Here is a 15823-nt window from a genome sequence, read left to right as displayed (position 1 = left end):
AATGATTATTGTTTGCTTGGTATGGAAAACAGTAGCATGGCTATTCTGATAAAAATCTTAATCATACAGGTTTGGAACAACATAAGATTGAGCAAATAATTTACAATTTCTTTTTTGTTTTTTTAGTTTTGGGTTAAGTATTCCTTAACATGGTGTTAACTCTGGCTAGTTAGAGAAACAAATTCCTCCAGCTGTGTGGAGATTACGATTTTATTTTAAACTAAATGTTTTTTCTCTCAGTTAATCAGGTCACTAACCACTTTAAAGGTGCACCAAGTAAGTTTTTGCTTATTAAAAATCATTTACATAAAGACATGAATAGCTTATTTAAAAACATTTTAAATAAGCTTATTTATGTACACTCATCACAAGATGAAGACCCCAGTCATATCAGAAAACCAATAAAAGCTGATACATTTTACAGAGCGGGTCAACCCCTTTGGGTGCTGCCATCTTGACAGCACATGACAACCTGTGTCATGCAGTTGACTGAGTTACTACCACTAATATTGCCAATAATAATAACATGTTTACTTTATATAGAGCTTACAGCCAATGCTCATACATAAAAGTTTATGTAAACAAAACAAGCAAACCAATACTTACTACAAACAACAACAGTGCCCAAGTCAACAGTCAGGGGTGGACTGGGAACAAACTTTGTAGGGTTTTGCGGGTTATGGCAATGTGTTTTGCTGTCCCAATCGGCATATCGCGGCACCGTTTCACGGTCCCCTTCAGTTTATCGTGGCCCATTCATCATATCACGGCCCACTTTGGCATATCGCCGCCCTGTTTCGCAGCCAGCCCACCTGGAAAAATCCTGATTCTACCGATGGCCAGTCTGCTTCTGTCAACAGTATAGTCCTAAGTGATGGTATTAATATACAGGAGAGTGATCCAACAGAATGAGTGTGTAAACCACAAGTAGTACTGGAACCGATGGGATGAGTATAAGTCAGCTAAAATCTTGCACCTTTAAAACGTTTCATAATCACCTGAACCAGAGAACCCAAACTGAGAATCTATACACTCATTTACACTCATACGAAAAAATAGTCCCTCACAAAGTGGTTTGGTGACTATCACTCCATCACCCTTTGACAGAAGCCACTTTATTGTGCATCACTATGGATGGGAGGATGGATATGTTATTAAACAAAAAGGACTGATAAGGTAGTGCAGAAAAAGTGCTTTGTGTGGCAATCCCCCTCTGACTTCTATGCTCCATCCAGGCATTTCCCTTGGACAGGAAACACCCTCACCAGGGAACAAGTACGGAAAGCTGCCTTTTGTTTAGAGAAAGTGATAAGCACTGTGACAATGCTCCAAGAGTTGAATTTTTGCATTCTCTGGCCATCTAAAGGAGGTTTATCAAAACCAAGGGTGGGTAATGCACTGTCTCCATCTCTCAGCTGGTCTGACGTCTGTCTAATGACTCGTTGTCCACTCCCTGCAGGAAAATTGGGCTTAACTTCCCATCTATCTTTAAAACTACATATCACCACTTTCTGTGCCAAACATCATGATTCTTCTACATCTGGTTAATATAATTGTGAAAGGAATGACACTCTTTTGCATAAGCTTTGGAAATGTATCATGCAGCACATGCTCAGCCAAGACTTAACAACACTTTTAATGCTACATGATATTAATGCGGATATATATGAAATACATTAACAGCAACAGTTTTAGCTGCTCAACGGAACTTCAGGCTTTCTATCAACATCTGTGGTTGAAACCTAAAATTGCAAGCAGCTCATGGAGGAACGTTTTATATCAGTTGTGTTTCGGCACTGCTCATCTGTGCAGATGAATCTTATGGTTTAAAGTTACCTTGACTTTGCCTGTGATCACACACCTGCAAAACTGGATCATAACATGCTATTTTTACATATACTGAATTTGCTAAAAGGGCAATAGAAAGTGACACAACAACTAGTGCATTTCTGTTACTAGTGTAAATTAAATGAGAAGACATCAGCACACACACACACACACTTAGGGAACCTCAAAACTGCAGCAATGTAATAAAATACTCAGAAGTCATGAATATTCAAGCAATATCACACAACCAATAGTGCTGTATGGCCCTATGATTGCCTGCAACCGATTCACAGCCGTGCTGATGTAGGGCCATACAGCATGATTGTAAGTGTGATATTGAATTTATATAACATTTCTAAGAACAGGTAAACACAAAAATGAGGAAAAACTAAGGACTGTCACCAAAAAAACTAATATATATATATATATATATATATATATATATATATATATATATATATATATATATATTTGTGCAACTTTTTTCTTACGTCACAGATGAGGATCTGCCATTGCTAGTTCAAAAGATTGGCTCAAGCCTCCGTTACTTATTCAAAAACGTAAATTCAGAACTAGTAACAGTGACTTGGGCTGTTTCTAATAAGTTATTGGAGAAACAAGGATGTGTGTGTGTGAGTTTGAGAGAGAGAGAACGAGAGAGAGCAAGCGACTGAGCTTGTGCGACTTCCTGCGTCTGTCACGACTCCCAAGCAGTAGTGTAGTGTTAGTCAGCTTGCTGAAGATAATGGGAACTCTGGTCAAATACATCCTATTGTCTCTGTGTAAAGATCCCCATGAGTATTTTGCGGTAGCAGGTGCGCAAGAGCCATTACAAATCGTTCTACTTTGGTAAAAGGTAAGTGCCTTGATTATGTTTTTGATTCCTCCATCTGTTGTGTTTCTCAGATGTGAAAAGCCTTAATGCAGAAGCTGTTAGTTTAACTGTATTTCCCAGCAGTGATGTAGTAGTAGTATTCTGAGCAATCATGGAGTGAGAGACAATAATGAATTCTAAGAAACCGATTACCGATTGTTAAAACCTTAAATGTGACAGGGCAAAAATTAAAAGCATATACTGTAGCTCTTTTACACATCTGTGCTGCGCTTATACTTACGTTTAGAGTAGCATGAACACAAGCGGAGTGATACAAACAGTGAAGCGTCCGAGTGCTGATGGTGAGATCCTCGTGGGAACATCTCTCATCCAATCAGATCAGAACTAACTGTTATAACTGTATAATAGTAAATATGCTACAATAACTTCACCAGAAAACAAAACCCATTAAACACTTTGCGATCAATAAACTCAGTATCCCACAGTAATGTTCGCTTCATTAAAGCATGACAACCAATACAAGCTTTAATAACTCTCCCAGAGAAAATATCCAAGCATTATATCAAGTAAACAACTTCACCAAATAGTTAACACTTAAACATCCATCCAAAGACTGATGTCCTGCAACAATCCTGAACGGTGACTGGCTGAACATCCATAGCTTCCCAAGCTATGTAATGTGTAATTGTAATTGTAATCTACATAACCCACCAAAGTTGATTTTCAGCAGCGATCTACTGTACTTTTCATTTCAAATCCTGATAAATAATAGTCAGTTTACCCACTAAAAGGCAGAACGTCCTTATCTTCCCTCGGAATATGACAGAATAGTTTACCCCGAAAAAGACAATTCTGTCATTATTTACTCACCCGCATGTCATTCCGTATCTTTATACTAGGGCTGTCAATCGATACATTTTTTTAATCTAATTAATTACATGGTGTCCCGATTAATTAATCACGATTAATCGCATGTGCAAATATATGCTGAGAAAGCCCCTTATATAACAATAATTAAATATATAATGATGAAATAATTATACATAGTTATCTTTAAATATTAACAAATTATGTATATAATTAAAATGCATTACATTCTTGTGGCAGAAGAGTTAATAATTAATAAGACAATACAAAAGCAGCTTTAGAATACAATGTATAGTTTACTACCATATTATTGATCATAAGCCAATCATTGGCATACAGTTCACAGCAATCCATTTCACAAGTGAATTTATCAATCAGCTGGAGATTTGTCAGACATGCTTGTGTAGCGTCTTGGATGCGTTGCGTCATAAACATGTTTAGGTCACTGTGTCAAGTTAAATATTGTTTAATACTTACAACACAGCTTGAGATCTCTTAGTTCGGATTTGCGCTCCATCAAATGTTTTCAACGCAAGAACGTAATGCATGTTTGTGTTGCGCTGCTGCTGGATGGTTGTTTTCTTCACTGTATAAACTGCTGAAATTTCACTTACTGCCCTCTGGAGTAAACAGGTGGTACTACAAGCTTGCATTTCTCAGGAATCTTCCTTATTACGTCCGGGGGCATTGCGATTAATTGTGTTAATTTTTTTACTTGTTATTTTATATCAAATTAATCGCACTGAATTATCGCATTAAATTGAAAGCCCTACTTTACACCTTTCTTTCTTTCTTTTAAGGTACAAAAAATATATATTTTGAAGAATCTTTTTCAAAGTGATCACAGCTGTTAAGATCCAAAAAGAACACCAACACAAAAACTCCACAATAAAAGTAGTCTACTACTTCTTGTAGTCTTTATGAATTGCACTGATTCTGTTCTTGATTCTTCATGTGAAAAAGTAACAGCATACAATGTTTATGGGTTTGGAATGACATGTGAGTAAATAATGAAACGATTTTAATTGCTTTACATTTTTGGGTGAACTAATGCTTCGAACTACAGGGCACACAACGGCAACCTTTTAATTCACCACTGACTAGCAAACAGCACCTTAGAGCGTGATCATGAAACATGTATTCCTATTGACTTTGCTAAACTGTAAACATCTCCAGGCTGTCTTGTTGAATGGTTGCTAAGAAGAGCCCAAGTCTGTGTGATATTCTGGTCTAGGAGATTTTTTCCACTTGTTTTATTGTCTGTCAAATTTTAAGTCTGGTCAATTAGAAAAAGAACAGCACAACTCTGCACACTCATTCATGTATGTAGCAAAAACAATGCAAGGCAAATTACTTGCTGACGTTTAATACTTTGGGTTTAGATCAAATCCCTATCCCCAAGTATGAGCAATAAAAAAAGTGAGGTATAAAACTCAATTTTAATGAAATATGAAGGACTGACAGATCAGGCAAATCCAGTACATCTTGCAAAGATAATCATGAGTCACTGTCAGCACACTACACACAATTTCACTGGTGACCAAACAACCAAATTCATTAGATTAATTGCAAAAGCAGCAGTCAAACTCATCTGTAATTGATATGGAAACAACAGTAATGATGAAAATGTTTTGGCACATGACAAAATGTGATTATAATGTTTTAATTAGAGCGGTGATAATTTGTTTTGTCTTTTTCTGTTTATTAATACAGTATCTTATTCCGTGATAACACCAAGCAAGAATAATAAGTTGGACAATGTAACCTTATTCTTAATTTTGCATTTTTATTTTAAATCTTTTTGCCTGTATCCTTCCTACACACTCTAACGCCAAAATTGTCAGAATTCATATGACTTTTCTAAATTTGGCTAATTCGTATTATATCGTTTGATTGTTCGTACGACTTTCACTGAAGCCAATTACATCGCTGGACATCGTTTCAATCTAATACACAATTACTTGCTTCTGTCACACGCAACAGCTTACTATCATGTTAACACACTCATCGGTTAGGTTTAGATAAGAGGTTTGGGTAAGGGCATAATATTAATAAGTGTGTCCTTAATGCCTTGGGCGCGAACCTTGCGCTTCCACATTAGACATCCGGGCATTTGTACGTGATGAAATCTTACAAATTTATCCGAACACACTCATACAAAATCATACGAAATATCCATCCATCCATCCATCGTCAACCGCTTATCCTGTGTACAGGGTCGCGGGGGGCTGGAGCCTATCCCAGCTAACATTGGGCGAAAGGCGGGGGACACCCTGGACAGGTCGCCAGTCCATCACAGGGCCATACGAAATAGCCAACTTGTAAAATATGTATGAATTTTCATGAGACTGGGTTGATCCTTCACAATGTTACTCTTTTTGATGCAGAGGTACTGCTACAATGTACCTCCTCTAAACAGATGTGCTGCTCAACATTGTGTGTGTGCATTAGAAGAAAGAGCCCTTGATTAACCTTTTTTTTTTTACATTTGCAACAGACTCTTTTTAGTTTACATTGTCACATGTATGTATTACTGAAGAAAGAAAAGACTGAAAACAAAATTGCCAACTAGGAAAAAAAGATGTTCTGAAAGCTTTTACACAGCACTGGTAACAATCACCAATCAATAACACTGCAGTTCTGCAGTAGGAGTTAAAAACATATTGAACGGAACTTTACTTTTTGAAATACAATGAAAGATGTTCACATGAACATAGAAAAGCTGAAAGAAGCTCTTGATGAAAAATACCTTACCAACACTACCATAGGACATTTGCCATCTTACAGATTGTGATTCATTAATTAAACTGAAAAAAACAAACAAAAAAACAGGCAAGTTCTGATCAGTCCAGACAAAAAATGTGAAGATGGAAAGCTTCTTAACCAACAAGTGTTCAAGTAGATATTTCTGCTTTAAGTGCACTTACACATGGTTAGATAAGTAACCAATACAGTGTGATTCATCTTCATATGTACAATCTGATATGGCCACCATCTTATTAAATGGGTGGTTTAACTCAACGTCTCACCCATCATTTCCTGCACTTTTTGTAGAATTAGACTTAAGATGCCTAGGACCAATTTAACTAGCGTCAAATCAAATGTGTTATAAAATATTCATGAAAAATGAAAAAATGAAATACACTGTAAAAACAATTTGTCAAAACTTTCAGGGTTACTTTAGCATCATAAATTCAGACAGATGGTTACTGTTATAACAGGCTGAGCACACTGCAAACATTATGCCCTAAATTAGTATTTTACATGTATTTAAGCATTAGGCGGACACTTTTATCTAAAGCGACTTGCAATTCATCCAAAGTATAATTTGTTTATTATTCTGTGTGCTCCCATTTTGCAACAAATGTATTTTTTTTTAATCGTCATGCAATTTTGCATCTTAAGTACATTCATTTTTTTAGTGTGTTTACATATTTTTACTATAAAACAAGAAAAATGACTGATCAATTGACTTCTTTGCAGTGCAACTCTTCAAGACACTGAGGACTATTATGACACAAGCCGTGACCCCCTAAACTCTTATACAACACTACAAGCATATTTGTGTATATGTCAAGTACAGTTTCTGGTGTGACACAAAAACAAACGATAATTTGGAAGGAAAATCAAACAATGTTTTTTGAATGATTGGCAGAATTAAGGCAACCATTTGAAAGACACATAACATCTTTGCCATCTTTATGGTAAAGTACAATAAACCACATTCTTAGGCACACTTTTGCATTCCACACAGAATACTGTGCAATAAGGAAGGTGACAGTGTAAAGACATGTTACTCTTCAGGTATTTAGACAGTGATATGTCTGAAGCCCATTTCAAAACAGGGGATCCAGAGCTCCAAATCGAGGAGTGTCATCAGCAGGACCATTTGAAAAAAGGAAACGCAGCAGCAGATGGTGCACTTCCTGCACTTTAGGTGAAGCATTTTAAGCAAAAGATCGACCTGGTAAATATTTGGTTTCCTCAATTCAGTCAGCATCCAACCCTTGTGGAGTGTTGGGTAAAAAGAACCTTCACAGTGAACAATTCTCTGGTTGTCCAAGTGTAGTAGAGATTAATGCATCAAGCCTTATACACAGACAAGTCATGTTGCTCTTTGGAAAGAAAATACTTTGTATTGTTTTCAAGTACTCTGAACAATGTGGCAGCAAAGTGTCCTCTAATTCAAACATTCCCAACTCTCAAACAAAGGAAAAGATTCAATTAGGCAATAAAGAGTGAAGCACTTTGGGGACGTAAATGAGGAAGCAGCAGACGTTCTTATTTGGGTGCGGTGATGCTTATCAATCTACACCTGGCCTACAAGCATGTAGTGAAATGTCTTCTACATAAAGCTGTTGACTCAATCTCTCAGGATACAAGCACCAAAGTCAGGGGAGGGGGGTTGTGCCCTTTCGTCAGAAATCTGCTGGTCGGTTCAAGGCTTTTTACTAGCTGCTTTGGCTTGTCTGTTAGTGCTGGACTTCAGTTGTGTCATCTCCACATCAGCCATGGCTTCCACGGGCAAACTGCTACGCATGCGCTCGATGGTCTTCTGGTAGGAAGCTTTGTCCTGCTCCAGAGAATGGATCAGGTGTTTCATCTTGCTCTCACGTGACAGGAAGCTTTCCACGCTGCTCTCCAAGGTCTGAACCTTCAAACGAGCCACCTATTAATACAAAGCCAAACATGAGTATCATGTAATGAACTGTGTCAGAAATGTACTTATTAACGGGAGAGGTTTTGTCCAGCATTTTCATTTGACACTTTTCATGAAACGCACCTCATATTAGCAACAGATTCAATAAAACTAGCCTGTGAGACAGCTAATACAATTCCAGACAGCTACAGGTCATTAAAGTGTCTGCAGAGGCACTAAACCCACTGCTAGATAGAAATCAAATGTTAGAAAACAGATTTCTTTTTTGATTTCTGTTTTTTATATGAGGCATTTTTGCTACATAGAATGCAATGTTGTGGCATTACATTTTTAGAGTAACAGATTTTCAAGGATAATTCATTCTCCCACATTTCTCAACATATACACACTAAGGGACAATGGATCAACAAAATGATTGCCATTTGATATCTCCTTTTACATTTTAAATGTGAAAGACAAAATGAAAAGAAACCATTTTAGTAATCTAGGGTAGACTGAGAGGCGTATCTGTAAAGATTTCAGGTTTTAGGCTGTATGTCTTTTCTCAGGAGAGGGAAATGCAAATTTGTACTGTGCTGGCAATAGCACAAAACACTTCCCTGTTTTTCAAGCCACTACATTATGTGCTTTAGATTTGTGAGAAAATTCCACATTTTGCTTTCAATTTAATTATTAGCATAGTGAAGAACTGGACAGAAAAGTGAAGATACACAATGCAAGTTTGATTTGAACCTGTACCCTCTGAGCACAAGCGTGTTTCAAGCATATGCACGGTAACACGTGAAAATAAGGTAATAAATAACATTTGTTAACATTAGTTAATGACATTAGTTAACATGAATTAATTTTACACCTTACTTATTAATCTTGGTTAATGCTATTTGGAACAAATACTATAACTTTTTTTAATTTTAATTTATATGTGCTTACATTAGTTAATGCATTAATAACTAACATGAACTAACAATGTAAAAACATTTTTTTATAGTTAACATTAAAATGAATAAATACTGTAAACATATATTGATCATTGTTAGTTCATGATACCTAATGCATATACTAATGTTAATAAATGTTACACTTTAAAGTGATACCATATGCAATACCCACTGTGCCACTGCTCTGATGAGAATATACAAAGTTTATCCAACAAAAAATGATCTAAACAAATGTGAGGCGCCATTACAGACCTGCAGTTTCTCCAGTACTTCCATGTTCTGTTTCTTGAGCTGGGCATTGGCTTTCTCCAAATTGTCTAGTCTATCAGATTCCTCTGATGGTGGAGGAGCATTTGCCAGTTCATCCTGCAAGACATGGTACTCCACCTCATACGTATGCAGCTGCTTTGAGATGTCCATCTCGATAGCCTGATAACCAATATTTCACAGACAGTTATTATCAGCTAACATGGCACAGGTTTGTTTATAATTAAAGTTACATGTTTTCCCAAATCAGATTGCAACATAATGTGGGTGTTTTACAATTGGTTGTTCTTCTACCTATTTTAAGCACAATTCTGTGTCATAGACCTCAGCTGGAAACAGTGGAGGGTGACATTGTTTCATGAATAAAGATGAAATAGTGGCTGTGTTCTCACTAGTGTATACTTGCATATACACGTAGCCTAGCAAAAAAGATATCTAACTATAAATAAATAAAAATTATTAATAAATGCAATTTCACTGAATTTTCACAATTTGTTCAACATCAACAATAAAAGATTCTACACATCTATGGTTTTGAAAATCAAGACAAGTGGCACCATCAAGTGGTCAAATAAAGTGCATTCCAATCTGGGCTGTTTGGCCATGTGCAGAATGGAACACTAGTGTACTGCATTACTGCATAGTATACACTGTGTGCAGCATTTGAACAAACAGCAAGTAAAACAGTATTTAGTATGCAACAAACATATCTTAACAGTAGTATGCCACCATTTCTGTCACATGACCTCATTAAGTTGTTAAATTCAGAAAGTGGCATTGAGTATTCTCAGGAATACATTTTTTATTTAGAATTTTTAATCCAATTGTGTGTAAAAAAAATTACTTAACTATCATTGGACAGATAATACAGTAATAATTTAGTAACAGCCAAACACAGAAATAATTTTTTCCTGTTTGTGTATCAAAGAAAAGCATAATGATGATTGTTTATACCTGTAATAGAATGTCAAAGATTTGTCAGTACTGCATTTGAAGACTAAATTGTTCTGTGTGTCTATTGGATTCTTTTCTCACAAATCCCCACATATTGGCTTATTCTGGTTTAAATTTACCTTGGTTATTGTCTCTTCCATTTGGCTGTGAGTGAGGGTGGGAATGGTAGATTTAAGGTAGTCCACAACGCTTTCAAAGCCGTCACACTCCAGTATCTCTCCCTCGTGGCTGCTCAGCAAGCACAAGGCCACCTTAAAAATCACCTCTGTGCCTTGGACAAACAGGAGGTCTACCACACATGCACAGGAGAGTTAACAGCAACACAATGGCCACAATGACATCAAAAACTTAACACAACAACTGACATGTATACTGTATGTGGATTTAAACTACTATTCTCAGTCAGGTCACATACTACATTCATTCTGGCCTGTATTAGTGTTACAGAGTTAAGTAGGAAGTGAAATACCAAATATACGGGCAACAAATCCGAGCGGGAACTGAGAGGCAAAGAGAGTGAGAAACCAGGGCGCGGCGTACAGGCTGGGGCAGATCTCATGCTCCTCCAGGTGTGCGTACAGGTTACGGTGATAGTCGTGCAGCAGTCGGGACAGCTGGTACATCTGGATCTACACAGAGAAAACAAAAGAGAAAACAGCCCTCACACTTAGAGAAGTGAACTTTAAACAGGTTGAACTGGGACTGGCTAAGACAGTCTATCTCCCCCTCTCTCTCTCTTTCTCAGAAGGATTAAACATTGGCATATCTGATGATGTATAACCACAGACAGCTGAGGAGGAAACTCTTACTGTGAACAGTGTACGAGGTGGTGACAGTTGTGTTTGCATTTCACTTGTGTGAATGTGATTGTGTGTGTGTGTGGGACATTCCAATGAGGGGAGTTCAAGTGTATTGGCAATAAGCCCTCTTAAATTTAGCATGCTATCTTAAGTATTGAGTTTAGCATGACCAGAACTATGATGTGATAATAAATTATTTTAAACATTTGCTGATTTAGTTGTTTCAACACAAAATTGAAAGCCACTCGGGGTAAGATGACCACCTAATGTGGGGCATGAAGTCCCTGGGGTAACCTTGTCCAGCTGTAATCTGAATTTTGGAATATGATGTATAATGTACATCGATATTATTCATAACATCTTTATTAAGTTTCATCAATGTAAAATCATAAATCAAATAATAGATTCAGAAGTCTAAAACCTTAACAATTAGTTCTAATTTAATCTAATTAAAATTAAAGGAATATTCTAGGTTCAAAACCAGTTAAGCTCATTTGACAGCATTTGTGGCATACTGTTGATAACCACAAAAAAAAAAAAAAATGACATATATATATATATATATATATATATATATATATATATATATATATATATATATATTTACTTTTTATTTTACAAAAAAATAAAAAAAATAAAAAATATAATCAATTACGTCTTAAAAAAAAAGAAAAGGCAAAAATTGCAGTTACAGTAAGGTACTCACAATGGAAGTGAATGGGGCAATCCGTAAACATCTTCAAAAGTATAGCCACAAGACTATTTTATTTTGATAAAATCACTTACTAATCTTCTCTGTGTAAAGTTACATTCAATTTTGCAACTTTGTTGTAACAACCCTAAAATGACAATTTAAACAACTTTACAGTTAAAATAATACACAAGTTTTAACAGAAGAATTAATCTAACTGCTTTTATTAAAACATTTCTGCCTTTAAACCCTTTTTACTTTCACAGTTTAAACACAGTTTACTTTCATTGTAAGTGCCTCATTGACCTCTGTGCCACTGAGACCAGAGGAAATACATTTTTGTGGTAATCAACATTATACAATAAATGCTGTCAATTGAGCTATTTATCTCTTAAAGGTGCACCAAGTAATTTTATGTTTATGTTTAACCTTGCCAGTACGACCTGATACCTAACTAGTGTGGAAGTTTTCATCTACCGATGCAACTGAAGAAATTCCCTTATTTACAACCATATTTGACACCCATGATTAATTAGTTTAATTGTTTAAATATAAAACTGTTCATCTGATCTCAACATGGCAGGTACACAGAGGCGACCTACTCCATGTAAAACAAAACAGCTTTTTAGGGGCACTAATATGACTGGAGACTTAAATTCCTGTGAGTGTACATTCATTTAAACAAACTTTGCTGTTCATTTCTTTATGTGTAAAACTTATAGACCAATAATCACATTTTTAACAGCACAGGGAACACAAAGTAATTCATATAAAAACATTAAGATCTACCAACTGGAAAATGCTGTTCCTTTATCATTCTGTTAAACTTTACAAAAACTAGTCATACAACATTTAACAATAGGCACATTAAACCAAGCAAACTTACAAAACCAGTTCCAAAAGAAAAACATGAGCTAATGAAAACTAACACGCTCCCCCACACACACTCACACACACCTGCAGAGAGATCATGTCGGGACGGTACTGCCGTCTGATGCCTAGGTCATACATGAGCAACTTGAGGGTGTCAAATGCCTGCTCTTCACTCATATGCAACAGCAGCACACCAGCTACAAAACTGATGCCCTGGCAGTAGCCCACCTCCGTGTCCAACAGGGAGTATGCCTTCAGTAGATTATAAAGAGACAGCTGCCCAGCACCAAGCTGAGTGCTGAAATACTGGTGTGTGGGGAAAGTCCGGCCTGGGGAAAAAATTTGCATAATTGTATTTATGTGCTGGGTCAAAAATACAGCAAAATATCTTGAAAAAATTTAATGTTTTTCAACACATTTTTGCATTTAAGAGCAAATAATCCCTTAATATGATATTTAAATATGGCGAGTCAACTATAAGCACTATACTAAGTTTCATCTTGTGCAGAAACTAAGAGAGGTTGGCATGTTTCACAAAAACATTTGTCTTAAGATGGTTATATTGTATATTCTGCTTTAGTGTGTCAATAGAAAATAAAACAGTTTAGATTTACAATAATTCCTATTGCAGTCATAATTGAAGTAGTACAAGGAGCCCTATCAGAGCCCAGATCTCAACATCATTAAAGGGTTAGTACACCCAATAATGTCAATTCTCTCATGATTTACTCACCCTCCTGGCATCCTAGATGTGTATGACTTTCTTTCTTCTGCAGAACACAAAATATGATTTTTAGAAGGATATTTCAGCTCTGTAGGTCCCCACAATGCAAGTGAATGAGTGCCAACATGTGTGCATCCAAAATCCACATAAAGGGAGCATGATAGTAATCCATATGACTCCAGTTGTTAAATCCATGTGTTCAGACACGATATGATAGGTGTGGTCAAGAAACAGATCTATATTGAAGTCATTTTTTATCATAAATTCTCCTCTCTGCCCAGTAGGGGGCAATTTGCAGTAAGAATTTGAATCACTAAAAAAGAGAAGAGGAGAAAGTGAAACAGAAGGGAAAAGGACTTAAAAATGTATCTATTTCTCCCCCACACCTATCATATCACTTCAGAAGATATGGATTTAACCACCAGAGTTGTCTGGAGTACTTTTATGCTGCCCTTATATGGATTTTGAAGCTTCAAAGTTTTGACACCCATTCACTTGCATTGTATGGACCAACAGAACTAAAATATACGTCTAAAAATCTTGTTTGTGTTCAGCAGATGAAAGGAAGTCATACACATCTGGGATGGGATGAGGGTGAGTAAATTATGAGAATTTTCATTTATGGTTGAACTATCCCTTTAAGTCAATCTAGGATTACATGAAGAGACAGAAGCAATTGAGACAGACTAAATACATAGATCTGTGGCAAGATCTCCAAGATGCATGGAACAACATATCTGCCAACAAACTGTGCAAACTACTGTGCATATTTTTGAAAACATTTTTACTGTACAACACTTTTCAAAACTTCCAAAAACCTTTGCACAGAACTGTTTAGCCAACATTGTGTTTAATAATGCATTCTATGTATACATTTTATCACTATGTGTGTTCCCTGGGAATTTAACCCATGACCTTGGAGATGCTAGTGTCTTGATATGAACCAAAGGAACATGTGAAATATACTTGGGTTGTATACAGACCGAGATCGACCAGAATGGCGTGTTGCTGTGCTGTAAGCTGCTTGAGCAGATCCTGATAAGGTGTATCTGGAGGCTGCTGCCGCTGCGGCAGGCGGTGATGCAGACGGTACTGCTGAGAGAGTAGGAGCCAAACCTCCCCTCGCTGACTTTTAGGGACACCTACAGCACACACATGCACAGAGTAAACAGAGTGTGTAAAATCATGTTAGTATTAGTGGTGGTAAGTGTTTAGGAACAAGATATGATTTCAATCAGTACATCAAAGATCAAAAACAATACAAACAGGCTTTGATGTACAGTAATGGTCAGAAGTAATTTAAACATATAACAATCAAAATTAAAAGTTATTAACTCAAACATATTATATTTTTAAATAAATCACTTTAGTTCAGAAAGATGGAAAAATAATAGTGGCTGGACTAACAGTGCAACACTTAACACAAAATAAGTCAACAGAAGGTGCGCTGCATTTTTTTGTCACGTTATAACGTGACGCACATCTGCTGCTGACATAATGGAACAATCTTTAATGGTTAACATTTATGAGCTTTAGATTTAGCAGTGAGGGTTAACTTCAAATATTTCTTTATCTAATAGAAAATTGAAGATTAATGACTGAAGTTGTCAGGATGTTTTTGAGTTTTTACCCTGGTAGACAGCATTGTGGATCTCATCCTTGTCCCACTGTATTTTAGTACGGCAGGGACTGCTCAACTTCCTGTCCCACAGGGCCTGCACATCTTTTAAGCACTGACACATTTCCTGGTAGTCCAGCTTCATCTTACGGATGTGCAGTTCATCGCGGCTGGCTGCGGGGTGAGAAAACAGACACATGCTAAGCATTGCTCAGCTTTTTTTTATTTATTATGACTAATGTTAGGACAGATGAAAGATCTACGAATTGTTTTTACATGCAAAGTGACATTCAGAGAGTCAAAAGGATGAATATTATTCTGTGATTTAAAATATGGCCAAGCCCCTTTAACCTTCCAAATCATTAAAATGCATTTGTACCATGCCAAGGTAAAGCAAACAAGAATATCTTAGCAGTTGAACAAGATAAAGATGCTCTGCTAGACTCTAGGCTCATACAACAGAGCAAATGATGCCCTCGACAGGATGCATTTTTATCCTAAAAGCCGACAAGACATTCAAGACACACCAATGCAAAGAAGATCATTTCTAAAGAGAGCTGAAGTTCACTTATTTCTTTATATTGCAGCTTGTTTTTCAGTGCTTGAGAACATCTTAAGCTCAGAGTACTTATCTGTGTCATGCTGGTTTGTAAACTACATTGAAGCCAAACTACATTGAAGCCAAGCTAGGTGGCTATATTATCTTACCTTCTACTCAGATATATTTATTCAATTTGTTCGACGCCAAAGCACACACAAACAGACAGAA

At 36.5% G+C, this 15823-nt stretch overlaps 1 protein-coding gene across 4 annotated transcripts in view; it reads right to left on the bottom strand.

Annotated features, from left to right (window-relative positions):
• Nucleotides 1-4762: 4762 nt before the first annotated feature.
• LOC127659078 (TBC1 domain family member 4-like) overlaps nucleotides 4763-15823 on the bottom strand; it is a 39197-nt gene continuing 28136 nt past the window's right edge. For all 4 annotated transcript variants that reach the window (XM_052148713.1, XM_052148715.1, XM_052148714.1 and 1 more), the window contains 7 exons: nucleotides 15067-15228; nucleotides 14420-14578; nucleotides 12797-13041; nucleotides 10818-10977; nucleotides 10468-10637; nucleotides 9380-9556; nucleotides 4763-8198 (listed from right to left, as the gene is read on the bottom strand). In XM_052148713.1, the coding sequence (XP_052004673.1) occupies nucleotides 7968-8198; nucleotides 9380-9556; nucleotides 10468-10637; nucleotides 10818-10977; nucleotides 12797-13041; nucleotides 14420-14578; nucleotides 15067-15228 (1304 nt within the window). In that variant the 3' untranslated portion in view covers nucleotides 4763-7967. The remainder of the gene's footprint in view (nucleotides 8199-9379; nucleotides 9557-10467; nucleotides 10638-10817; nucleotides 10978-12796; nucleotides 13042-14419; nucleotides 14579-15066; nucleotides 15229-15823) is intronic.

Source organism: Xyrauchen texanus, chromosome 18 (genome assembly GCF_025860055.1).
Source record: "Xyrauchen texanus isolate HMW12.3.18 chromosome 18, RBS_HiC_50CHRs, whole genome shotgun sequence".
Lineage (NCBI taxonomy): Eukaryota > Metazoa > Chordata > Actinopteri > Cypriniformes > Catostomidae > Xyrauchen > Xyrauchen texanus.
The sequence above is the reverse complement of the archived record's forward strand: the minus strand, read 5'-3'. Positions and strand labels throughout refer to the sequence as shown.